The sequence below is a fragment of the Squalius cephalus genome, assembly GCF_949319135.1.
Source record: "Squalius cephalus genome assembly, chromosome: 10".
NCBI classification, from domain to species: domain Eukaryota; kingdom Metazoa; phylum Chordata; class Actinopteri; order Cypriniformes; family Leuciscidae; genus Squalius; species Squalius cephalus.
In genome coordinates this window covers 7438981-7466138 of record NC_137131.1, presented here as the reverse complement: position 1 = coordinate 7466138, position 27158 = coordinate 7438981, and the positions used below count along the sequence as shown (strand labels likewise).

Here is a 27158-nt window from a genome sequence, read left to right as displayed (position 1 = left end):
TTTGTTTGTCTCGAAGAGGACATAATAAAGCATCCTTCACAATTCAATCTTTTGGCAGCATGTTTAGGAACGATTATCAGGTAATGTGAGTGGGCACTGAACTGTAGCTGCTAGTTCTATGCTGTATTCTGCAATTCTTTTCAGTGCTTTTCATTGTGTGTGTGTGTGTGTGTGTGTGTAGGGTGGTCTCACGGTTGACATCTTCAGTGCACAAGGAAAAGATCCTGTGGCAAAATGGAAACTATATGGCAGAAAACCTCCAATAACTAAAGTATGCATGTTTCAGTAATGACAGATTTTGCCATAATGAAAAGAAGAAAATGGAGTTTTTTAACTGGTCATAGAAAATATATAGCCTACAATATTTTTCAATATATTTTTTAGTATCATCATATTTTGCTGTGTTTCATAATCGTTTTATTCTAAATTTAGCTTAAAAGCCTACAATATAAGCAATGTAATGATGGCCTCCCATTTTGACAACTTACCTCATAGTAATGGGGGCATGTTGTCACAAGGTCAGCACGTGTTCAAAGAACTTATCTTTTTTCCCCCTAGGCAATTATATGTAGCCAAGACTCTAAGGCATGTCCATATAAAGAAACTGGCCTTCAAAAATAAACATAAAAAGAAAAGAAAAACCTTGGAATAAATTATTAAAAACCTTATTCAGTGGAGTAAAAAGGGACACACATTCATAGAAACACAGTTTGCATTCCAGAATCTGCCCTGTAAATCATCTCTTGAATTGGATGATGGCTATTATTTTACATTCTCATCTACTTGAAACATATCACGAGTAGCAGCAAAAAGAAGAACTAAAATAATACCATACCAGAGAAACCTGCACAGACCCTTGTAACTTTAAATATCTGCAAAAAGTCCATGCATTGCTTTTATGTTTATATATATATACTGTATATATTGAGATATCGTGGGTACATACAGTAATACTACTGAGGAAGATTATTTGAAGCATCTGTTTTATTATTTATTTTATCTTCTCTTTGTTAACAGGTGTTTGATAAAGAAGTGAAGGGCTTTGTATACAGTCTTGAAGGCAGCAGTCAAACACACAAGATGCAGTTACCTAAGGATAGCAAGATGGCTCGTAAGTGCTGTCAAAATCAGAATAAATCAGATTTACATTTACATTACATTTCAGATTTACATTTGCACTTACAGATTTCACATAGCTAACGAATGGCTAGCTTTAGGGCTCAGATTAATTTTAAAGATTACTTAAGTATTCTATTATAGTAAGGCTACTGTTTTTTTAGGTCTACAAAGCTAGATTAATCTTTAAGATTAACGTTAAACTGTATTCAAACATTCGTTAAAAAAGTAAAGAAAAAAGGCAAACCTCACAGAAGATACAAAAAGCTTACATAATATATTGTTAATATAATATATTGCACCTTTGTTAAAAGTGCCAAATTCTATTTTTGAAGTTTTAGCCTAGATCTGTTACTGTACTTAAGCATCTTCACAACATTGCTTTCTCATTGCAACAAAAAGATCAGTTTAATAATGCCAAGTGTTACCGTATTGTCATATAGGGATTGATTATTGTTGAATCACCAATTATATGTGTCTCTTTGTGCGTATCTCTTTCATATCTTAAAATCTCATGTTTCTTGTTCCCATAGTTGGTCTGATTCAGAAGTTTCTGAATCTACAGGTCAACATTCCTTTGGGAAAAGACTTTTCCACGGAGTTTCTGTAAGTGTTTCTTTTTAAAAATTAATTTAAAATTTAGTGTCATTGTTAACAGGTTCATCCGACATCTATCTTCAAGCTACTGAAAATAATCTTGTTGTTGCGCTGCTATGATATAGTTAAAATTCAGGGTGTATTACCATGGAGAGTGAATTAATTCACACTTTCAGGCATGCAGATACCACTCCTACACATTCTTGTTCAAACACACATGAGAAAATGATTAAAGATCTTTCCATCTGCTTCACAGAGCAAGTTATTTAGTTAACTTTGTAATGCTGTCTTCTAGAGTGACTGATGAAGAGCACCTAAAGAGAAGACTCTACTTGTCGACAGTTCATAAAGAGCTCTCAGCAACCCCGTTGCATGCGAGAATACCTCTAATGTGCCTCAAACGAAATACTGTAAGTCCTGAAGAACATTATGCGCTGCTGCATTCTCCACGACTATCTGCAAATGAGCAGTCAGATCATTCTGTCTTAGCTCTGTGAGATACTTTGTAACATGACCTGTAAAAAATGTTCTGGAGCTAGTATGATAAGGTACTACTGTCTGTGTGCAGTGGTGTAATCTGTGTATCGATCTGGACTCCCTCACCACTGAGATATTCAGAGGGAAGCGCTTCCTGTCTCTGGATGGCATCATCATCTCCGCCTGCTGTAAGGTTCGCCGCATCTTCACGATGAAGAATGAACCAGCAGACTGCGTAGATGGAGGTTGGGGAAAGCTTTACTTGATGGATACCATTTTGTAGCCCGCTTTTTAAAGTGTTCGTATTATGCTTTTTTTTACATTTTCGACTTTCTTTAATGCGTAATGTTGCTGTTGGAGCATGAAAAGTTTGCAAAGTGTGCAAAGTCACAAAGCACAAAGTCACTCCAAAGGGAGCTATTCTTAATACAAGTAAGCACTGTTTCTGAACTCCCTGAAACGCCTCGATTGTAGTCTTCAGTTTTCTTCTGGAAACGTACACGTCACAATATTCCTCATTTAAATAATTCCCGCCCAAGGCATATGCAAAAAAAAGTGCAGAGGCCTGGTTGAGTTAGTTAGAGGTGTGTTGAAACTCACGGTTATGGTACGGGACGTGACATTTCCGAAACATACTCGAAGCGCTTGACCAATCACAACACACTGGTCCAGCCAACCAATCGGAGCACATTGCGCTTTTTGGAAGGAGGGGCTTCATAGAGACAGGAAATCAAGCCTAGCATCGGTTCTGGCAGTCAAGCTCGCATACACGTCTACCTATAGGAATACAATGCCTTTCATCCCTATTTAAGGTCCAATCAGTATTATCAGCAGATTTAATTACTCTAATTACCCTCCTCAATCCCCAGCTCCTCTTCTCGTCCAGACAGGACTTGGCCTTCTGATATTCCTCTTCGATTCAGACTAATTTATAATAATAATTTGTTACATTTATATAGCTCTCTTCTGGGTACTCAAACCGCTTTACATATGGAAGGGGGGAATCTCCTCAACCACCACCAATGTTCAGCATCCACCTGGATGACACAACAGCAGCCATATTGCGCCAGAACGCCCACACACACCCGCTTATTGGTGGAGAGCAGAGAGAGTGATGAAGCCATTCAGTATATGTGGATGATTAGGAGGCCATGATGATGGACAAAGGCCAATGGGCAAATTTTAAAAGAACATCCTGGGAATTTTTTTTTTTTGTGACCACAGAGAGTCAGTACCTCAGTTTAACGTTTCATCCAAAGGATCGTGCTTGTTACAGTACAGTGTCCCCATCACTTTACTGGGGCGTTAGGACCCACACAGACTACAGGTTGAGCACCCCCTACTGGCCTCACTAACACTTCTTCCAGCAGCAACCTGGTTTTCCCAGGAGGTCTCCCATCCAGGTACTGACAAGGCTCAACCCTGCTTAGCTTCAGTGGGCAGCAGTCTTAGTCTGTGTCTCTCCACCAAAGTGTTTTTTCCCCACGTCTAGCATATTTTTCCAATTGTTTTCAATGGGAGGGTCGCATTTTTAAATAGGCAGGAGTGTAAGGAGGCGCTGAGTGTCTATTTCTATTATTTTACCAGTCGCCGAGAGTTGAAGAATGTTCAACTTTGGGTAAAACGCATCGCTCACCACTGACACTGTCACTTTTTACCCAGCCGTCCAATCACAATGGAGGAGGGGCGGGACAAAAACCACACCGACCAACCGCCACATTCTGCTTGTACAGCGTCAACAGATGACAACAACAAGCATAATAATGGAAAAAAGAGTCAGAACAAATACTTAACATTGTATCTACATTTTTAAATAGAAACAATACAGAAACAAACTATCTGTGAGATGAGATACTAGTAACACTACCGTGGATATTCCGTATCATAGCAAGCAAAGCGTCTCAACTGAAGAAAAAAAAAAGAGAAAATGCTCTCAAGCACCCACAGCTAGGCGTTTTCAGCTGAGCACCTAGCAGTTTCAGCTGGCTAAAAACGCTTTGGTGGACATGCGGCCAAAGGGAGTTATTGCTGCACTCAATTGGTACTCACCGCAGAGTCAAATGACGTCCAGCTCCTCCTCTCTGGAGCTCTAAGGGGGTGGAGGGATAGAGTTGTGGGTAGGGTTAGGGTGTGGTTGGATATTCTAGCTCCACCCATTAGGCCCACATTACATTCGCTAGCTACACGTAAGCTCCAGCCATTTGCCCTGCAGTGCACTCCCTGTTCTTATCTATGCTAGGCTGCATGGATGGTTGGAGAGTTCTTGCCCAGAACAGAACCACACCACCAAATTGTATGCTAATTGTCAATCATCTTTGACGATAGTGGTCCTCCTGACAGAGCTAAACTGAGCGTTACTGACAGACTGGAAAGAGAGGTGGTGCAATACTGTGAAATATGTGAAAAATATGTTTTTTTGAGAAATCAAACTTGAAAACCTATTCTAGGTATTCAGAACCTATTCTACTCCTAACTCCAAAAGACAAAATCAAGACATTGAAAAGGGGCATAATAGGTCCTCTTTAAAGTAAATTGTGTTAAGTGGCACTTTCCATTAATAGGGTAATGGTGTACCATTACTTTAATTAGAGCACAAAATCTAATGTTAAATGTAATGTTTAGCATGTGTCCTACATTTTGTTTGCAAACCTGTTGCTGCATGACTTTTCTCCTATTAAAAAAAAAAAAAAAAGAAAAATCCATAAACTTCCTCCTACGAAAATAAATCAGTTTCTGCAGCATGGCAAATAAAAAAAAATATCATTCCATTTTCTCAAAGATTGCATTATTGACTGCATTTGTTAAGCACACCCATTCAAACCTGTTTTTATAGAGAGGAAAAAATATAATATTTGTGACATTTTTGACATGTATGACAAGCATTTTTTTGTTGAGTTTATGAGAAATACGTTTATCAATAACAAAAAAGCAAACTAGTTAGTCACTAGTGAATAATTTAATGTAGGCTATAAATATTTTTTTTTGTATATTTAAAATAATTATATTTATTATGTGTTATACTAATATTTAATATTAATTATACAGTCAATGTTAATAATGTTAAAATATTAATTAATACTTATTTTTCACAAAAAATGAAATTAAACTATTCATATTCACAAAAAACACTGACAACAGTGTTGCAAAATGGCAAACCTCACAGAAAATACAAAAAGCTTAAATAATGTATTGTTTGACCTTGGTTGAAAGTCTGAAAGTTAAGCACCTTTTCACTGACCCTTTCTTGAAAAAGATAAAAAATTCATGGAAAGTGCCAAATACTTAGCCTTACTTTTTGACATTAAAAAAAATTGCTTTCTCATTGCCTAAAAACATTTACTTTTTGTATTTTACTCTAGGTTTAGGTTTAGAAATAGGAAATGGTCCAAAAGAGGAGATTCCCAGGAACTGTCAGTTTCCTAGTGAAGTTCAGCATGTTGTCCAGCTGGTGAACATGAAGACACTGGGACAGACTGATTTAAAGGGAGGACCTGCGAATTCAGATACTGGTCAGTTCCACATGCAAATACTTCATCTTTCAATGTAATTTCCCTTCTTTACTAAGTTTCTATGCATTTCTTTTTGAGTCTTTAACTCAACTGAGTCATAAAGTGTTGTGCTTTTCTCCTGTTCTTTGCTAAACAGAAGGTCAGTCCCCTCTGCAGAACTCTCCTGCTATTTGCTGTCTGTTAGTTTGCTGACAAGAGACACCTCTTGCCAAGAGAGCTCTAATCATCTCTCTTTAGTCACATACCTGTCCACTCTGCCAGCCCAGTGAGACCTTCATAGCTGTTCTTAGGGTTTTTATTTATCCAGACATCTGTTAGCCTCACATCACAGTGCCAGACTGCTGTCATCTCACCTTTAGATTCTAGAAAAAGAATCAAATAATGCCCTAGCAAGATATTAACAAGAGGTCAACTGACAAGAGGTGAACTGACAAGAGGTGTTGGACTGTAATGAGATCATATAAAATGTTTCTACATATACAAATATCGCAATCTCTAGTTCTACATTAATAATTTTTTCCCTGTTTTATCACCTAGTAACAATGTATCAAAACACCGTGGGCCTAGTATGAAACCGTGTAGTTGTGGCTCACAGCTTTGGATCCTGAGCTGGCTGTTATGCTGAAATGACAAATGGCAGTATTTTGTGTTTTGCTGCCAGGTTGCCATGACCTTAACACTGCTTTTTCTTGCAGCGTTGCACTAAATAACAATTGAAAATATGCCAATTCCAAACCAACAGATGGCAAGGGCCTCACAATTACAAGGATTATGAATATGAAAGCAGTTGTATTGTCATAGAGAATGCCGAGATGTTGTTAGTTTAAATACAAACAATATTACATTAACTATTTTAATACATCGTCACTTTGCTTGAATGGCAGATGTTAGAATACTCAGGGGTTAATTTGGGTTGAAACAATCCACCTTTGAATAGAAATTTTGCTTGATGTATTAGAAGTTATGCAATAACTTTACATAGACAAGAACCATAGATGCTTTTATTTTATTCTGATTTTATGGTTGATTTTTTGCAGACACATAAGGGATAAAGCCTGACACATGGGGTTATAGTCAGAAAAATCAAATTTTTCGATATGGAAAAGTTATTGAACCTTTAGACATAATATTTTAATAATGTAAAAAAAAAAAATTAAGTATTATATCTTATACATCAGGCTTTTATGGCTCATATATTATGATATTGTGAGAATTTGGAGCCCATACTCGTGGAGGAAAAAAAAGCACCACTATATAAACACCTATATATAAATATATAAATATATATATATATATATATATATATATATATATATATATATATATATTCTTTTTTAATCAAAGTATTGATCATGTTGATAATTTAGAGGCCTTAGAAATTTGCCTGGGCTATAGGGTTAAGTATATCAGCTAGGATTTGGTAAGCGTTTTGTGCATGTCTGTTTTCTAGAAGAGACAGGTGGCGTCAAGGCATCCATCACAAGGTGTCCTACAACCCAGGATTTCTCCCATATTGCTTTTGGTTCAAAAGTTATCGGACCTCCTCCGCTCACCGCCAGGAAGAGCAGCACATCTACAAATAGGAAAGAAGAAAGATCCAAGTCTGAATTGAGCCTCAATACACCATTAGGCAAATACATATTTATTTATTTTCTTGATACATAACATCTAAGACCTAGTGAGAGTAATGAAAATTTTAGTTCAGAGATTAGATTTTTAGTAATGATACATGAGTTGATGTAGTCTGGGGAAAGCAATCATTTTTGTACTATTATATTATGTTTCCAAATATAGGCAGAGCTGAAAATGTTCAGCCACGACCTCCACTTGAAAGACCGTCCGCTGAGAGAATGGGATCTAGGATACCACAGAGAATCCACAATGCAAGGAGAGAGAAACACAACACAGGTGACTTTATTTAAGTATATTATATACCGAGTCATTCAAATGTGTGGGGTTGAGACGAAATCCTGAACACCATGATACATTTTTTCAGGATTCTTTGATGAATAGAAAGTTCAAAAGGACAGCATTTATTTGAAATATAAATCGTTTGCAACATGATAAATGTCTTTACTGCCACATTTGATCAAAATAATGTGAATTAAAAAACTGAGCTCACCCCAAACTTTTTTTTTTTTTTTTTTGTAAGATGTTAGGTCACTCAGCTTTAGTATGTTCATATGTTTTTGTGGACTTTAAATATTCTTTGTTTAAAAGAGCACTTTTTATGTTTTTCAGTATTGATGTTTTGCATTTGGCAATCAAAATTAGCACTTTTTTTATTTTTAGAAATGTTAATCAGACCCTCCCCAAGTGCTAAGTGTTCTCTTGAATATAATTCCTTGTTGACTTTTGAAGTCTGCTGCTACTACAAAGTCATTGGATTTTATTTTAGTCTCATATGTACTCCCTAAGATAAAGAAGGTGGCAAAATTAGCCTGAACCCAAAGGGACCTGAGCTTCAAGGAAAAATTGCATTATCCTCACTTCAAACTCTGGGCTCTGATTTAACAGTAGAAGATGAATTAACCGATCCAGTTCTGCAAGGTGAGTAATTATGCTCCTTACATGTTACATGTAATAGTAGAGTAGGTTGTGTGGCTTGTTTAGGAGAGGTGGTCTACTTTTAAAATCATTAATTTAATTCTTAAGTGATCAGGCATATGATTTTCACCCGATGGGTGATAAAATGGGTGAAAGAAAATATAGACTTGTAAGCCTTTAAACATCCACATAGCAATCAACCACCCAGAAAACCACAGAAATTAACTAGCAACACCCTGACAATTGCCCAGAACACCCTTAAAGGAGAACTCCGGTCAATTTTAACATTGAGCTCATTTTTGTGTAAATTTGGAGTGCTGTCAGTAAAGAGAACAACGACAAAAATCGGTGTTGCCTACACCGTGTTATCCTCTTTTTAAAATTTGCACCCTGTCGACTTCAATGGGGCAAGTTTTAAACCTGCTTTTAGCCTCTTAACATCCTTGATGTGTCATTACAAGTGCACAGCCATGTTAGATGATTCCTTCAGAGTGAACACGGGTGAATCTGACTGCAGTAGATGTGAAAGATATGAAAGATACTTCCTGTTTTCGGTCCAGTGGCGGAGCCAGAGGGGGGTCCGGGGTCCCCAAAATGTTATTTGCTACTGGCAGTTGCTGATGCTGATTTAAAAAAAAAACTACATTCGCCGGCAGCGCGGCGCGCGCGCAGTTTTCAAACGGACGAGCAGAGGACGAGAGATGGTTGCAAGATACCGAACTTCACCGAATAAGAAAACATCATATTTGAAGTAAGTTTTTAAAGTTTAGCATCAGGGTGGTTTGCTCCGAATAGCCTACATTAGGCCTAATACACGCATATGCATTAACGCATATGCATTACCTTGCCGTGTGTAGCCTATGTTACAGTATACAAATGTTCTAGCTAATGTGAGGATAGGAGATCAAAACGCAGGCAAAGAAGAGCAGAAACAAGCGATATCATAATGCGATCACTATGAAGCTTTATGGGTGTAGGGTGTTGATGGACTCGATCTACTGTGTTTGATCATCATTATGAATCTGATTTAGATGTAGTCTGATAAAAATGCGATTTTCTCAGCTTTTTGCTCATGTTGCTTTTTATGAAACTTGCCAACATTCAAGTGTTGATAAAAAAAGACGCACGAAGCTAGAATAAAACAATTTTTTTTTTTTTTTTTTAAAGAACAGGGTCTGATCTTTCTTTTGGTATGTTCAGATATTCATACAACAAAATTTGCTGGGGTGCCATGAAATTGTGAAAATTATCACACCATTTTTTATAGGCTACTGGCAAGAAAGAGGTAAGATAAAAATGTTGGTAATTGGATGATGATTAGAATATGAATATGATTGGAATCATATTTTAAATTTGTCATATTTTTGAACAAGGTCAATTAAACATGAAAAGAAAGGGAGAGATATCAGAGTACTTTTTAAATAAGCACAAACATCATTTTATGAAAAAAGGTTGAACAAATTGCAACAGAAGCAAACTCAAATAATTTTGTATCCTCAATATGTCCTGAGTAAGGAAAAAAAGTCCAGAAGAATCCCATTAGGGGAAAGTTTCGAAAACTGTTTCTGGGGATTCACTTTTTATTTTACCTTTTGTCCTTTGCATTCTCCTTACCATTGTCTCCTGTTCTTCCCTCAGACTCATCCCCCAGAAACAGTCCCACGGACCCAGTCCCAAACCCAATCTCTTGCTTCTGTTGAGTTTGCTTCTGTTGCAATTTGTTCAAGGTTGACCCCCATTTTGGCTTAAAATGACTGGACTAACAGGCAGATCAGATGCAAACAGACCCCAGCCCTTGCATCACCACTGGCTAGTCAGAGTCAGTGTGGTCAGACTTCAGGACCAGCAACAGGTCAGAGCATCTACCAGACACAGGCAATCACATACCCAATTCAGGAATTTAAGTTGAGATGATTTTGCCAGATTAAAAGGATAGTTCACCCAAAAATGAACACAATTTTTTTTTATAAATTAAATAATTACAATTAGAAAGAATAATTATAAATTATTATAAAGAAAGAATTATGTTGTATTAAATCTTCCTAGGATAAGATTTTATATTGATGGGCAATACAATTGTTTACATTTTTCAAGTACATGTCTGCTTGATGCCTGCTATATCCAATTTAAAAAAAAAACTTTTTTTTTTTTAAATTGATTTTTTTTTGTAAATAAACGCAGCAGTACATAACAGACACATGCTACTCTATCTTATCTCCTTGGTGCTTCAGCTTTGTTTTCTGCAAATATTTTGGATGTTCAACACAAACAGAGTGACCCAATTCCTTCCATAAGCTTTTCCACTGTGTGTGTGTGTGTGTACTGTGTACCCCCGAAAGTATCAGTGGCCACCCCCTGGCCACCCCATGTATAAAACTCTAGTTCCGCCACTGTTTCGGTCGAAGTCCACAGTAGTCGATTGTCAAGTTCACGCGCGTGATCATAGGTAACTAAGCAACAGTGGAGAACTCGACAATCGACTACTGTGAACAGGAAGAAAATACAGGTATGTGCGCTGGCTGAATTAACATCACTTTTATTAATATCTTTCACATCTACTGCAGTCAGATTCACCCGTGTTCACTCTGAAGGAATCATCTAACATGGCTGTGCACTTGTAATGACACATCAAGGATGTTAAGAGGCTAAAAGCAGGTTTAAAACTTGCCCCATTGAAGTCAACAGGGTGCAAATTTTAAAAAGAGGATAACACGGTGTAGGCAACACCGATTTTTGTCGTTGTTCTCTGTACTGACAGCACTCCAAATTTACAAACAAATGAGCTCAATGTTAAAATTGACCGGAGTTCTCCTTTAATAACACATTGTTATGCCCAGACACCCACCCATTGTGATGGCGATTTTTGCACAGGAAGGCATCATTCACATTTTCTAAAGGTAGGGTAGGCAATTTCGGAGAGGCTAGCAATAGCTTTGAAAGCATAGATCCCATCCTCTCTTCAGAGCGCCCTCCAAAGTCACGCTTCCTTCAAAACAGATGAGACCACTTCTATTATTAATTGCTATCAGGATTTGAAGAGAGTTACACCCAGTATAACAAAAAGTGTTTATGAAATACATTGCCTACCCTAGCTTTAATGCACAGATAATGTACAAATGTAGTTTTACATGAATACAACTCCAATTATGGAATAGTTTGTGAACAATTTAGATCAATCTAAATGTAAATTAAACATGTATACAACTACAAAATGTTTCTAAAACTAGATCTGTACATCCATCCTGATCTCTCAGAGTTCAGCTCTACTTGTCTTGAAGTACCAAAGGCCTAGCAAACTAAACATACCAAATGAGTGATTCTGGAAGCCGCCTTGATGCCAGCGCTGAGAACACGAGCAGTTGTTCCACATTAACAATCCTTTCCTGCGGAGTAGGTCTAACTCTAACTTCCCTTTAGCAGAGGAAAGAGAGTTCATTAGTGGTAATGGGACATTAAGTACACTGTGTAGGTCAGAAAGAAGTCTCTGGGGTTCAGGCAAGCTTGCACCGTGGGCAATTAGAAAAGGTGATTACAATATAAGCCTGTTCAAAAACGTGCCAGGAATCGAAATATGCAAAACCCCTTGGAATGGTAAGAGCGAAGGCAACTCTTGAGAGGTGCTCTGTGAGCGTGCATGCTTTAATTAGATGAAATGATACTCTGTGAAGAGCTTAATAGAGCCTTTACATCACTTTATCTGACATGGCCATTATGTTGCCGTTTTCGTATTTCATCTTGTTTAGCTGACAACGTCATTATGATCCATGCATGTAAGCAAAACAAACAGAACAAAACACAGGCCAACAACCCATTAGAGCTGAATCTCAGTTTCACAGCTGTTTCTCTTAGACAGCAATGAAAATAAATGGAGACAAAAATGGAGTGATGTATCAAAGACCTTAGTGATAAGTCATAAGTCTCTGCTAGACCTTCAAAAGTGTCTCAATAGTCTCAAACTGTGCTCAGAATCTTTGCCAAGATTTCAACTGAAGTCGGATTTCAATGTAAACGTGAACATTTCTCATCAAATTCGTACAAAAAACAGATTATTTGAGAAACATTTTTAATCAAATTTTATATTTTTATATAAATTTTATACCTCTATGTCAACAACTGTCCAATTTGTTTCTATATCTCATAAGGAATCTTCGGAAAAATAAGTTGATAAGTTGTCCTATAACGCTTTTTTACGTGTGTAATGTTGCCGTTTGAGCATGAAAAAGGTCTGTAAAGTTACAAAGCACAAAGTCACTCCAAAGGGTGTTATTCGCAATATCAGTAACACTGTTTCTGAACTTCCTGAAACGCCTCGATTGTAGTCCCGAAGTTGTTGACCAATCACAACACAATGTTCCAGCCAACCAATCAGAGAACACTGTGCTTTTCAGAAGGAGGGGCTTCATAGAGACTGGTACTAAACAGAGCATTACTGCCAGACTAAGAAGAGAAGTACTGCAGCAATGTAAAATATGTGAAAAATAATGTTTTTGGAAAAATCAAGAATGAAAACCTATTCTAGTAGACCCCAAAAAACTAAATCAAGACTTTGAAAATCAAGCATAATAGATCCTCTTTAAATGAAACAGCCGAGAAGTCTTATGAGCTACAAAAGTAATAAAAACTTTTATTTGCTGTGATATGACATTGCATTCATCTAATAGTCCACAAAACATTATGAGAAATGTAGTGTCATCAGTATGACCTGTGCATTTGTGGTGGATGATGATAGTCATCAACCGGAGTAATTTAAAGCGCAAAACAATTTGTTCGGCTTTTCGATACCCTTTATTTGTCCTTGTCTCTAGGTACGAGAAAGTACAGCTCAGGTTCACAGTTCACACAACTTCACAGCGGTTTAGTCAGACTTTTTACTGCTCTGCATTTTGCTGAAGTAGATCAAAGCTCTGTACACTCACAGAGCAAATTCATCACTTGGTCTCTGCGGTGTCTTTTGCTCCCTGCTCTCTGGGTGTCTTCTCTTTGGTATGAGGGCATGCAGACCCCACAGGCACACATCGCCCGTCTGAATTATGATCTTACTGTACCATTGCTCCCTATCTACTAATGATGCTGTTTTTGTGTCAGTGGGAAAGCCAGAAAGTATCCCCCCACACACACACTCTCTCCCCTATTCCCAAACCCACACACACACTGGCAAGTTAATACTATTTTCTCTTTATTCTCTTAGGACCGCGCATGTGTATTCCTGCCATACACATCTTTAAAATATTCTTTTAATGCATCTCCCCCATTTATGTATATTTTAAGGCGTAATTAAAGCATAATGCTGCAGTTATAAAATCCAGAACAAATGAAAGAGGTTGGACGTATCCTATAAATTTCTACTCGCACACAGTTGGCAAGCGTAGTAGAATCTATCTCAATCTTCAAGGTTTCTGGTTCTGCTCTTATTTGCATATGCTCATTAGAATGAACGCAGGCGAGGAACATGAGTGCCAGTATAAAAAATGAAAGACGAAACATTATGTTTAGTAATTAGATCTCCATTATTGATCTTTATAGAGACAGTAAGTCAACGGAAAAAAGAGGAACAAGAAGTAGAAGTGTTTTCTCAACGTTATTACCATTGTTTTCAATTGGCCTTTTTTTACAGAAAGGTTGCACTTAAATAAACAAGGAAATTCTCTATGCTCAAATGATTTTCTGTTTCCTCTAACTGTTATTGTCGAAGAAATTGTAAAAACAAACAAAAAAATATATACACTGCCTTTCAAGCATCTGGTGTCAGTAAGAGTACAAAAAAAAGTTTATTCTTTAAAAAAATTTTTTTTAAATCTTACCGACCCCAAACGCTTGAAAGGCAGTGTATATAGAATTTGTATATAAAGTGTATATAATAAAGTTATGCTCTTGTGATTAAATAGCTGCATTTTTCAGCATCATTCCAGTCTTCAGTGTCACATGATCCTTCAGAAATCATTCTAATATGCTCAAGAAACATTTCTTATTATCAATGTTGAAAACAGTTGTGCTTTTTTTGTTGTTGTTGATTTTTTTTCTTTAGGATTCTTTGATTAGTAGAAAGTTTAAAAGCATTTGTTTGATTTTTTTTTAAATGACGTCTTTTCTGTCACTTCTATTCAGTTTAGTTTGTCCTTGCTGAATAAAAGTTTCCTTCAGCCATTTGTATACTGTCTGCCAAGGCAGGTTGCCAAGCCAGCACTTTGCATGTCTTGTGTCAACACCGACACGCCCCACGGAAGAAAGGGGTGGGGTGAGCAGTTGCTCATTATCATTTAAAGAGACATGCACTGAAACGGTCGCAGTGAACAGAGCTGTTTTCGGGGAGGTAAAAGGGTGGTGTTTTACACAACCATTGAAGAATTTTAACCAAAGTATGTTACAAACTTTACATGAAGACCCTAAAGAATCATACCAACTTGTGGAAAATGGGCATCCGATGACCCCTTTAAGTCCCACACTTTCAGTGCATTATACTTGGTTTGACATCTTGAAAGTGTCCAAATACTTTTTGTCTTAATTTCAAACAATATATTGTTTTATCAACTTAACGAAACGTCTTTGTGAAATTGTTACTTGAAAGGGGTTTCAAATGTATTTTTACTGTAAATTACACTTTTTTTTTGTTATATGATGCACAGGCCTAAGACCTGTAAATCAGCCAAGTAAAGCCAGACAGAATTTCAGAACAAAATACTAACACATACAAAGTACAGCACATTTAAAATTGCAACAAATGGTGATGTTACCTGTAAATCTTCCTGTCATATTTCTGCAGACTGTGCTTCTAGTGTGGATACATTTGGGTCAGCCTTCAAGCCTCCATGTGCTGCTTCACCTCCAGAGCGTGTGCTGACTACAGATGATGCTGACCTTTGTGACACAGAAACCGAGCTCTCTCTCTGCGACGAGGAATACGAAGAAGAAGTCTTCACTTTCTCCTCATGCCCTCACTCAGCCAGACGGAATCAGGCTAGCAGCAACCCTGTTGAGGATTTGACCTTTGGCCTTAAAGGTCACAAGCTGGTAACAGAAGGAGAGCGTAAAGATGCACGTCTGGAGGATGATTTCTTGTGTAGTGAAAGTGAAGAGGTATGGACACATAGACCACACACACAATTTAAAATGCAGAGACAGCAATACATTTATGGCTTTGAAAATAATTGATTGAACAGTTTGCTTCTGACATGCAATTAACAGATTCAAAACATTCAGAAAGTTGCTCAAGTAATTTGAGTATTTACTCTATTTGGTTAACAAGAGCGGCTAGCAGAGCTGCACAACTGATAATTAGAGCTAAATTGTGTTCAAAATAAAAAAATAAATAAAGTAAGCTTTTGGTCTCGTCCTACTCAGCTTATGAAATCACTAAGAAAAACTAGTTTCTGTCGGATTGGTACTATTTCAAAGAAATTAAGTTGAGATTTGTCATTTAATTCATTATTATAGAAAATTGACAGACAGACAGATATTTGAAAATGTCCTAACCATGAAAGTACTTTTTAAGCAATTAAATAAAATAAAAAAAATTAAAAATGTGCATATAAGGTCATCTTAATTTTGTCAATCCTGTACACTTTTTCTGAGACACCTCAAGAAATGATCAACTCTTCCTTTAATGCCACAGATGTAGTGTAGACATATGCAACCACAACATCAGAAACAATTCCCCAACTCCTTAACACCTGTTGCCTGCATTGTTTTCTTTCCAAGTTTCCTCTCAACCGACGTACAATCTAGTGGAATCAGCTGTTAATGATACACACACAACTTGATGGTTCCCCCCAGGGTCCCTGCCACTCTGTTAAGTAAATAAAGAAAACCATCAGTTTTCTTCAGTTCAGTTCATTTCTGACGAGACGGCATTGAGCTCCAAGGTGCTCCTGGGTTCTGCGTCCATTGAGAGGATCATCATTCATTTATTTGCAGTCTGTTTCGTCTCCTCTTGGGAAATCATTCTCATCTTTGGCATACATATGTTCCTCTGCACTTAATTAGAGATTTTTGATTGATACCACTGACAGATTTATTTGTTGTTTATTTCCCCTTCCGTTCCCACCCTTGATTTTTATTTTAATCTTTGTTTTTCATCTTCCAAAAAGCAGATGTCTGCATTTGTCTACTCATTACTAATGGGAGTTGAAAAAAATAAATGATAAATAAATGATTTGTTTGAACATTCTGAACATTATGTTTATGTTATACCTCTATAACTTGCACCTGTGTGATATTAAATCATTTCCACTGGAAGCAGAGGTGATTACATTCGCCTAATGACTTCCATTAATGCCACAGAGTTGTCAAAAGAAGATAGATGAAGGCGTAACATTTTGAAATTCATCTGTAACACATCTTAATAACCACTAAACACAACCTGAGAACATTCACTTTCTTAGATAACCTGCCTCGCTTAAATAAATTCATTGCAAATAGATATAGGGCTGCACCAGAATGATGCGCGTTTACTGAATGTCAGCACTACTCATGGTGAGAGGAGATTTTATTTTATTTTTTAATCCAAATAAATGCCAAAATATTGAAACCGGTCCCTCCAGGGGATATGAAGATGGAAAGAAAGAAGACAAAAACTCAGGCTGATTTGATGGCTCGGCTGGCCGTGCCCTTTTAGTGAGGTTGTCATCATTAGTGTGAAGCTTGCTGTTTAAGACCATTAGTGTAGATCAAAGCCTCACTAGTTTAAAGACCTTATCTGTTCCAAAACAGAGCAGAGACTGACAACTTTCCGGGCACAGTGTCGCCCTGATTAATTACAGGTAACTCTGATGTTACTTCGCGCGCGCCAGACTGTCTTGCGTTTGTGGCTATTAATGCGTTTCATCTGTGACAGCGTTGGCGTTTGTGGCTCTGAGATCCTTGCAAGAGATTTCATCATTCTCTTTATGACTCCATCACAAGTTTGTTATTAAAATTGATATTTGTAGTTTTAGAGGGAAATTTGATTTATTAATGCCTTTCCTTCCTTGTGTTAATATCCCAGGCTGAAAGAAGATAACCGAACGGAGTGCCGTTATTAATCTTGATATTTCATAACTAGTGATGATTGCTAAGGGAATTTATTTTCATTTTAAATTAAGCCTTAAGGATCAAACTTTAGTGCATAACTCCCCTAGTGAAAAAGAAATATACTAAAATGTAAATGAAACATATTTATTTTATGCTAAGTATTTTATGTACTTAATATAAATACCCTGCAATTGTACTTTTAGTATACTAAATTGGTATACTTAAAGTCTGCTAAATTGGAACAACTAATTTTGTACTTAATGCACTTTAGTTATCCGGAAATAGTGCTGGAATCCAACTAAAGATATGTTTAAGTATATTTGATTGTGCTAAAGTTGAACTATTGCAAGTATACTTTGTGTGCACTTTAAATATCGTGCATTTAAAGACTGATGTTATACAGAGATCATACTATACTAATATTGATATTAAAACACATTTTAGGATTAATATTAAGAAATGTGCATTGTGCGATAAAGAAGTACTCCAAATAAAGTTTAATTATAATATTTATATCAGTAAGTCTCAAACGATATGTCAGTAAATATGTTAATGGATTCGTAGTATATACTTAGTATGAAATAAATGTATTTTAAACACACTTTGGTATATCATTTTTTTCCTTTGTGCAACAGATATGAATAATACCTCAAATCGTGTTGTTTGTTGAGGACATGTGTGCTATTACATATTCTTTACCTGGTGGATGAGAAAACGAGCAGAAAATCCCATAGATTTTTTTTACATTAAAACCGACCGGAATATCATAAAGTCTTAAAGGAGCAGCCAGCGATTTCTGAGAAATGCTGTAGATATTTGAAATCACCAAAACAAACACGCCCCTACCCAAAAGGATCACACCCCTAACTTGATAGCTCCGCCCCCAAATTCACAAACACGCTATGCAGCACAGGTACCTCCCCCCTCAAGAATGGACACGCCCCTTACTGCTGATTGGCTACAAGTGTCTTTTGGTGCTCTGTCCAATCCACTTTCAACAGCGTTTTTTAGAAATCCCTTACTGCACCTATAAGGCCCATTCACACCTAGGACGATAACTATAACAATAATGACAAAGATTTAGTTCTAAAAATCGTTTTAAATACATAATAATAGCAGAGTCCACACCACACCTGTATCGATGACAGCACGGAGAAACGGTATCGTTGGAATCACTTTCAGAACGTTATTATTCCAGCTGATGAGCGATAAAAACATTGACAGGCAATCAGAATCCATTCCTCTTTAAAGAGCTCAAGCATTTAAAGTGGCAGACAAAAAACCTGCAGCACACGCTTAAAATAAACAGAGCGTGATCTTTTGTTGGTTTGGATGCTAGTTATCATTATATTTACCTTCATAATTATCATTCTTGGTGTGAACGGGCCTTTAGAGCTGAAAAGCGACCATCTAGCAACCATCCTATCATCAGAACACCTTTACAACCTCGTAGCAATGAACTAGCAAACACCCATTTATCTAACATCAGGCTTGTATCATGTTTTTTTTCTTAAAATTTTAAAAATGTCGTTATTTCATTCAAACTATTTCCTATAATAACAATCAATTCTTTTTTCCTTTTACAGGATGAAATGCAGACAGAGTTCCTCCATTCCATTACTGCTCCCCCACCACCTCCTTCAATACAAAAACACACAGTCCTACCAGAGTTCTCTTATGAGCCAATTAAGACTCAGGCCTCCACAGTCCGGCATGTCTCTAAAGGACCAAAGAAGCATGAACCCATGCGAATAGCACCAACCCGCTGTCTCTCACCGAGTTCCTCCAATAGACTGGATCGGTCCGAGGCTGGTAGACCACTGCCTGATGGAGATACCAGGATATCTATCAACAGATCATCTGTGCGAGAGATCTCACTGAACAATTCTGGGCTCCAAAAGGTGAGCCTGTTCACTTGTCTTAGTGTTTTTTTCCATTCAAAAAAAGTCAGCGTGGTCTGATAAAATCAAATCTACACAAGCATATATACACAAAAGAAGACATTTTGAAAAATGTCTGGTTTTTTTTTTTTGTCTATACAATGAAAGCCAATGGGGTCCAATGTTGTTTAGACTTAACATTCTTCAAAATATCTTCTTTTGTGTTCTGCAGAAGAAAGAAATACTTACAGATTTGGAATGACATTCATTGTTCGGTGAACTATTCCTTTGAGGAACTGCCAAAAAGTTGCAAGCATAATTTAGGTAAGATAGAGAAATGGGCCTCAAAATAAAGCAACCACTTGGGTTTTGTGGAGTGAACCCACACAAATCACATGGCCTGTGTTGGCCATGTGGATGAAATGTTTCTTAACCGTAGCAAGCATTCAGGGTTAGAGGGGATCAAATCAAGCACATACTTCAGCTAAATTAGTGCACTCCAGCAGAGTGGCTTGTTTATGAGGGCCTCGGTTTCTTATTGTAATTTCAGAACTGGTGTGGTTCTTATCTTCCCCAGAGGCTGGATATTTTAATCTGAATCCATTCAGATTGAGGGGAGTGGGTTGTGCCCTTGTATTGCAAATGGCTTGGACATAATGTTCTTTTGTCTCTGTGATTTTTAAAAGCATTTTTTAGGGGTTTTGAACTCCCAGGGAAATGGTTTTGCTCAGAGGTCGCTCTTTCTTAGCTCAGGGGTTACGCTACAACAAAATTACTTTGCCTCGGACATTTGACCTATATAGAAATAGACACAAATGAGACAATTGAGTCATGAGTCAAAACTTTGGAGTCTTGATCAGTGGGACTTCACCAGTATTGATGTACTAATGTGATGCTTCCATTGCAAAGCCAAAAAAAAAAAAATAATAATAATAAAAAAAAAGTGTTTAAATCTAATCTATTGAAGACGTCAAATAGATTTTTTAGGCGCGTCGAAAGATCACCACAGACACAGTACAATCCACATGGGATAATCTCACAGTATAACAAGCAGCTGTACATATGATACACCAGTGTTTTGCCAGTTTACCTCTTTTAATTATTTTTATAACTGTATCCACTGTGTGTCCGACTGACTGCACAGTATTCTTCCTTTTGATTCTAAACTGAACTCAAATGGCACTGAGAATTGGATAAGAGAGAAACATAAACCACTTAATTGGGGAAATTGAAACATTAAATAATGCTGATGGACCTGGGTCTGTGGAGTAGTGAGTTTGATGTGTCAATTAAACTTGAGATTCTGTGGGGTGCGGAAACAAATCAAAAATGAATATTTTGTAAACATTTACTCAACCTATATGTCAAGAAAAAAAAAATATTTTTTTGTCCATACAATGAAAGACGATGGGGTATAATGTTGACTCCTGCTGTATGGACAAAAACAGTGTAAATGTTCTTCAAAATATCAGAATATCCTGAAAATCCTGAAAAGCAGTAGACTTCAGCTAAATCTGTATTTGCTCTCCATTTCATCTCATTGAAGCCTAGGAGAAACAACTAGGAAATCAAAGAGAACTCATTAGTGTTCTTTCCTCTCTTAAAGGTTGGAACATGTTTGTTAAACAGAAACTAAAACTGGTTCAAGCATTCTGCACAACTACCAGACTCTCACTGCAGGTCTTAAATGGTGATCAACTAAATGGTTTAAATAGAGTTTGATGTGGGAATGAGGATCATTACGGGTGCCCAATAACACTACTTTCCCCCATTTAAACATGGCACATAACTTTGATGCTGCTGAAGTTTCTGGAAGGTCGCTCCTAGATCCAGGTAGGACTTCATATAAGTGGATTTCTAAGCAGCAGGCAGCCGTCCCTGCTGATGTCTTGGCCTTAATGGGGGTGCCAATTAGCTTGCAAGCTATGATTGATTGCTTGCTAATTAGCTATACCCAGTAACGATTTGTCTCACTGCAAAGTGGCACTGATGAAGTAATGAGATTTTGGGGCTTTACAGGTGAGTGTCGATGGGAGAGTTCAACCTTTGGGCTCCAGCAGGTGTGATCTGAGGAGAAGTCAAGATGAAGAGGACGAGGATGAGGAAGATGAGCTACGAATATTGGCAATTTTGAAGAGAGAGCAGGAGGAAGAAGGAAATATGGGCAGCCCAGGCCTTAGCGCATCACAGGTAGGATATTCATATATCACCCTAAAATCAATATTATCAATATAGTTATTTTATCATTTTTTTAATTTTTTTTAATATTTTAATATAAATATTTTAAATATTACCATTTTTTTAAATTTAATATACACGCTATTCAAAAGTTTATTTTTATTTTTTATAAATATTTTGCTTTGGAACTTTCTATTCATCAAAGAATCCTGAAAAAATATACCACAAAAATATTGAGCAGCACAACTGTTTTCAACATAGATAATAATAATAATAAACATTTCTTGAGCAGCATTTTAGAATGATTTCTGAAAAATCATGTGACAATAAAGACTGGAGAATAATGGCTGCTTTCAATTGTAATAATCCCCCCCCCCCCCCACACACACACAATTTTACTTTATTTTTGATCAAATAAATGCATCCTTGGAGCATAAGAGACTGTTTTGTTTTGTTTTTTACAAACCCAACCCAAATTTTTCTGCAGTTGTGTGTATAAATATATACAATATAGAATGGGTGTCTTAATGATACTAAAAACACTTTCTGTTTGCAATACTTCTAACTTGACTGATATGACACACCAGATTTCCAGGTTTTGTGAGATTCAATCATATATCAAAATACCAGTAAATAAACACTTTTATGCTCTTTTAGGTTCACCACTGCAACATAAGTCTGAGTGCAAGCAGCGATGACACCTCAACCTGGACTCAGTGTATTCCTTTGGTGGGCTAACAAACACACACACACACACACACACACACACACACACATACAAACACATTGCCACAATTGAGGACAGCTTGGGAAGGTCTAAATTCCTCCTTCATCATTAGGCCTCTCAGTTATCCAGAGTAATTTGTATGGATGAACTGTAGCTAGCGGGCAAATAACAGAGTGAATATTAAAAACTGGTTTCCTATAAAGAAGGGCAATCAAACAGTTTATATAAAATAAAAAAAAACACTGATTAGAGTGAAATAAACTCCCATGGCATAGCAATATCAGACCCTATCCATCAGTTGTCAATGTGGTTGTCGTCTGTTGATTAGAAAGATATGAAGCAACTGCTAATCATGCCTGGTATTGAGAAACTGCAAATTATAAGACTGTAAGATTGTGAAAACATAGCAATACTGCCACCATCAGGTTAGAAGACCTTGCACAATACTCGAGTGCTTCTCAACTGGTTTTGCTGCAGGACCCAGATTTCACATTGTAACATAATTTATCTGGCAGAAGTAAATAAAAATGTTCTTAAAATCAAACACCAAAATGTATCAGTATCAGTATTACTATGAACTGCATAGGCCCAACAATATGCAACATTATTAAAGTGACACATGCTGAATTGGACAACTGACAATTTTGTAAATGCATAAACAACAGCAGAAGTACGACTCTCCAGCCTAACACATGGAACGACATTAGTATTAAACTCAGAACAGAACTGCAACCCGATTTTGATTTAGGACCCACCAGTTGAGAACCACTGCTCCAAACTAAAGAGGCTTGAATCATTATTTAACAGCAAGGTAAACAGTTATCCAGAACATATTTTATTTTCCAACTAGACTGGAGCTAATAGTGTTAAAGAACCAGATTATAAATACACACTACTTATTTTCTCTGTGGTTTATAGCCAGTGGATCAAGGCCAGCACTATCAGAAAGAAATGAACCCTCTTCTTCACTCTAATCCCAGGTAAGAGAAAAATACAGATTTTTAGCCTCACTAAGTCTGTAAAGTTCTGTATAACTCTAAGCCATTATTCTAAGCTCTTAAGTGTTGAGGCTCAGTCGTGAATGAGTAATTTCAGGAACTTTATCATGCAAGTTCATAAGAGAACTCTTGTTAGCCCTCGGGCTCATGCACTTCCAACAATTCTGACTTCTAAAAAGTGGTAACGAAATGTGATAGGAACAGGGTAGCTTTTGGGCACTGAACATTTTGATGTTTCTATTGACAATTTTATCCAGTGGTTCCAGGGTACTAAAAAGAACTTTTGAACATCAAAGCATATAAAAAAGAAAGCATGTGGTGTGCTCCACAAAATTTGATACCAGTCTTCAAAAGATTTGGCTGCCATTCATTATATGATGAAACTGTCAGACTGTCATTACAGAGCATTGCAACTTTTGTCAAAAGTCTCCTCATTCTCCTCACTCCTCAGTTTTTGAATTACTTGAGAAATAGGAATAATAACAACAATAATGCCAATAATTTTTGTTATTAATTATATGAACAAAATGATATATATATATTAGTGTTGTCAAATGCAACTAACATCAATTTTTGTGCTTATATAATATGTGTGTGTGTATATAAACACAAACTTTTATTGATGCGCATATATATATATATATATATATATATATATATATATATATATATATATATATATATATATATATATATATATATATACACACAATATAAAGATATAAGATAAAAATCAAAGAATAGAGAACCTACATTTAATAATGAAAACAGATTAGGAGGAAACTAATTCTGTTATAATAATAATAATAATAATTTATATTATATTTTATAATTAATAATATTTAATGAATTATATAAGCAAAATAATAATAACAAACATTACTACTATTATTATTATTATTATTAGTAGTAGTAGTCATATAAGTATATAAATAAATATATTTTTAAAGATAAAAATCAATAAAGAAAACCTATACTGCAATAATTAAAACATGGTTTATGAGGAAACTAATTCTGCATAATGTAGGACCTTTAAATGTAAATGAACTGATCAGAAAAAAAATTGGAGGTCATTTTATTATTTTATATGCACATTTTGTACAATCCCACAGCATAACTATGGCTAGTTTCGTACGCAAAACTTTTCCTGTCAAGGATTGCTGCCCACACTGCCACGCCTCGGTGATTAATTAAGCATGGCTGTCAAGGACAATGAATAACCAGGAGTTATGCATGTGCTCAGAGGCTTGCATGTGTCACCTAGCTGTCACCGCTGCTGCAGAGCTCACTGGGAGGTCATCATCCACCTCCCTCCCGTCCCACCAGGGAGCCTGTCCATCAACACCACATGGTGCCTTGAAAAGTGTCATGTAAATGAGAGAATATGAAAGAGAGACTCTCTGCAGAAGGGTGTCTTTCATTCACAACCCGTGAACGTAACCTGTAAGCAGCAGAGCAGGAGTTTCAAACATGGGCTTTGGTGCAGCTTCGTACAATGATTCCAAAAGCTTCATTATAATAAAACTATATATCAGTGTCCATATAATATAATTCAGTTTTAGTACTAGGACAGATGCTCATGCCCCTTCAAGAGCTGTTTTATTTTAATATTTTAATGGCTATATGGTTAACCCTCTTGTAGAGAATGGATGGATGTCCTTAGCCCTCCGATAGTTCATCCAAATCAACAGATGGCCGATGAAAAAGGAGACCACAGCAAGGGCTCAACCAGAGGTAAGACAGCAGAAAAATCCCCATCCTGGGCGCATATGCTTTGTTGCTAAAAATATATCATGATCTAAATTTCACTTGCACAGAGAAGATATGTGCTCAAGTACAATTACTTTCATGATTTTTATGAACCCACAGTGATATTTCTTTGACGGTACTAAAACAGCAGGGTCTTAAATTGCAGTTGTTACTGCTCAGGAAGAAGAGTTTATACACTATATGGGGTAAATTGTCACAATGTGAACCTGCTATTAAATTGCCTATGAGAAATTATTGAATGGCTGTAATGTAAAAAGTAAAACGATTTTGAAAATAATTGGAGAAATGCAAAGGGTAACCTACATATATACAAATATAAAAACACAGATAGAGGAAAATAAGCAGTTATTTTATTTTGTTTAATTGAACTTTTGACTCAAACCCTTGTAACAACTTCCAAACTTTCCCTGAATTTTCTTATTTTTCTATGTAACTTTTTTCTCTATGCTATCCACAGGGTCTATGTTATACGACAACCGTGGAGAGGAAGAGTTTCTCAATTTGATGTATGATCCCTGCCTCAACTGTTACTTTGATCCACAATCTGGGAAATATTACGAACTGCTCTGATCCCGAGATGAGCAACATGTTGATCAATACTGCCACTATGTATGGTTTTAATTCAAGCACTATAATGTCCTTCCTAACAATGAATTTAATGGGTGTATATTTCTTGTAACTGTTTCTAATGTGATAGTTTTTTAGTGATCAATTCATATTCAAGCATGTTTGAGCTCATAACTGAAAAGTTAATAAACTATATGATTGAATCCATTTCAGAGTTTATTTTAGTTCCAACTTTTTATTCAAATTTATAGAATTGTTCCTAGACAGTAAAATGTACAACTAACTTAAATTGTAGATTATTTGTTCTAATTTGAATCACAGGTTTTAAATTAATCTCACTTTTTAATTAAAATGAACATAAAAGCAAAGCCACTATGATAATAAGACAATCTCTGTCTGCAACAAGTTCTGCAACCTTTAATATTGACGGAAGTCGAGCGCGTTCACGATTGACCAATCACACGCCCGTTGCTCCTTTACGTCATTTGACAGGTAGAATCGAATCACTAGGAAGTAAACAACTATAATGGCGAGAAAGTGTTTGAAGGTAAGCCACTGCTCAAATATGTTACTAAATTTGATTTTATATAGTGTTTTTTGGGAGCTCGCCTTCGCTTTTCCGTCATATCGCGAATCCAGACAGGCAGAAAGTTCGGAGAAACCCACCTCAGCAGCACCAAATGTTCAACAGGTTCGTTATCGACTTTCTTTCTCAACTTACTTCCCTGTAAGTTCGCATACTACATACTGACTACTGATGTCTTATTTTTCAGGTTATTAGACTCCATTCAGGGGTGATCGCGTCTGTTGTGGTCGTTACAGTTGCTGCAATAGCAGCTGCTGTCTTCATCATACGAAAATACTGCTGTCTGAAGAGGTATAGAGATATGTAACACTATGTGCTTTATGTGACAGTGCAACCTAACCTTTCAGTCCTTTCACCCAAAAAATATTTTTCAATAATTTACACGAAAGTTAATAATAAACTTATTAGTCCCTACAAAGTGATAACTTCATTTTGTGGAACCTGGTTTATATACTGTACACACACATATATGCATATACAGTCTGTCTATCTATGTGTGTGTGTGTGTGTGTGTGTGTGTGTGTGTGTGTATATATATATATACATTTCTATATAAATTTTTCTTTTTTTCTTTAGTAATGCAACATATAGATACTCAGAACTGCGAGAAATAGAAGAGCAAAACGCAGCCAGAGAGGAGGACGATGATTCAGATGAGGTTAGTACTTGTGGCATGTTAACAGTAGTTTATAATGGCTTTCAAAAACTGTATATACTTAATCACTTTTTATTCTTACTCTAGCTTTTCTTTCCACAGGACCTTTTGGAGTGAATCATGTAGCACAATCTATCCTTCAAGTTTCTCTTCCATTTTAATACTGTGACTTTATATGGCCAAAAGCATCACATGGGTCATTTAAAAACCACCAGGAGTTCCTGAAATATTTATCTCTGTTCTACCATTTTTCAGCACGGATATGTCCACCAACCAGTTAAATTTAGCTGGTTACATTTCGGAGGATTAATTGGCCTTAAAGAACTGTGGGGAAGGGGTTCAGAAGCGTTAAGATGCACATTAGAGATGAAAGTGACTGTGATTTAATTTCAGGCAAATAACTTCTGAAAAGAGCCGTGGCAGTTGTCGGTTATGGTGCCCATCGCTTAAAATTTGGTCATTGCTACTTTTTAAATGCACTCCTTGAAATATGTATTTAGTATTTTCTTGAATTTCTCAGTGCACGAGGAACGTTGCACCAAAGT

At 36.5% G+C, this 27158-nt stretch overlaps 1 protein-coding gene across 1 annotated transcript; it reads left to right on the top strand.

The window, feature by feature from the left end:
* On the top strand, window positions 1-25560 carry cfap20dc (CFAP20 domain containing). Its single transcript, XM_079884710.1, has 17 exons — window positions 1-80; window positions 182-271; window positions 1018-1111; window positions 1650-1722; window positions 2009-2123; window positions 2282-2435; window positions 5550-5699; window positions 7150-7329; window positions 7494-7607; window positions 8118-8249; window positions 15007-15320; window positions 18839-19153; window positions 21152-21322; window positions 21968-22039; window positions 22956-23017; window positions 24678-24769; window positions 25263-25560. Exons 1-17 carry the CDS (start codon window positions 60-62, stop codon window positions 25373-25375), a joined length of 2262 nt encoding a protein of 753 aa, XP_079740836.1. The 5' UTR covers window positions 1-59; the 3' UTR covers window positions 25376-25560.
* Window positions 25561-27158: the final 1598 nt, after the last annotated feature.

Bases quoted from the DNA above. Each gene is read 5' to 3' on its own strand.
- cfap20dc (XM_079884710.1), top strand. From the start codon at position 60: ATGTTTAGGAACGATTATCAG. The intron at 7,330-7,493 runs GCAAATACATAT...TTCCAAATATAG, and splicing joins GAGCCTCAATACACCATTAG to GCAGAGCTGAAAATGTTCAG. The intron at 15,321-18,838 runs GTATGGACACAT...TTCCTTTTACAG, and splicing joins TGTGTAGTGAAAGTGAAGAG to GATGAAATGCAGACAGAGTT.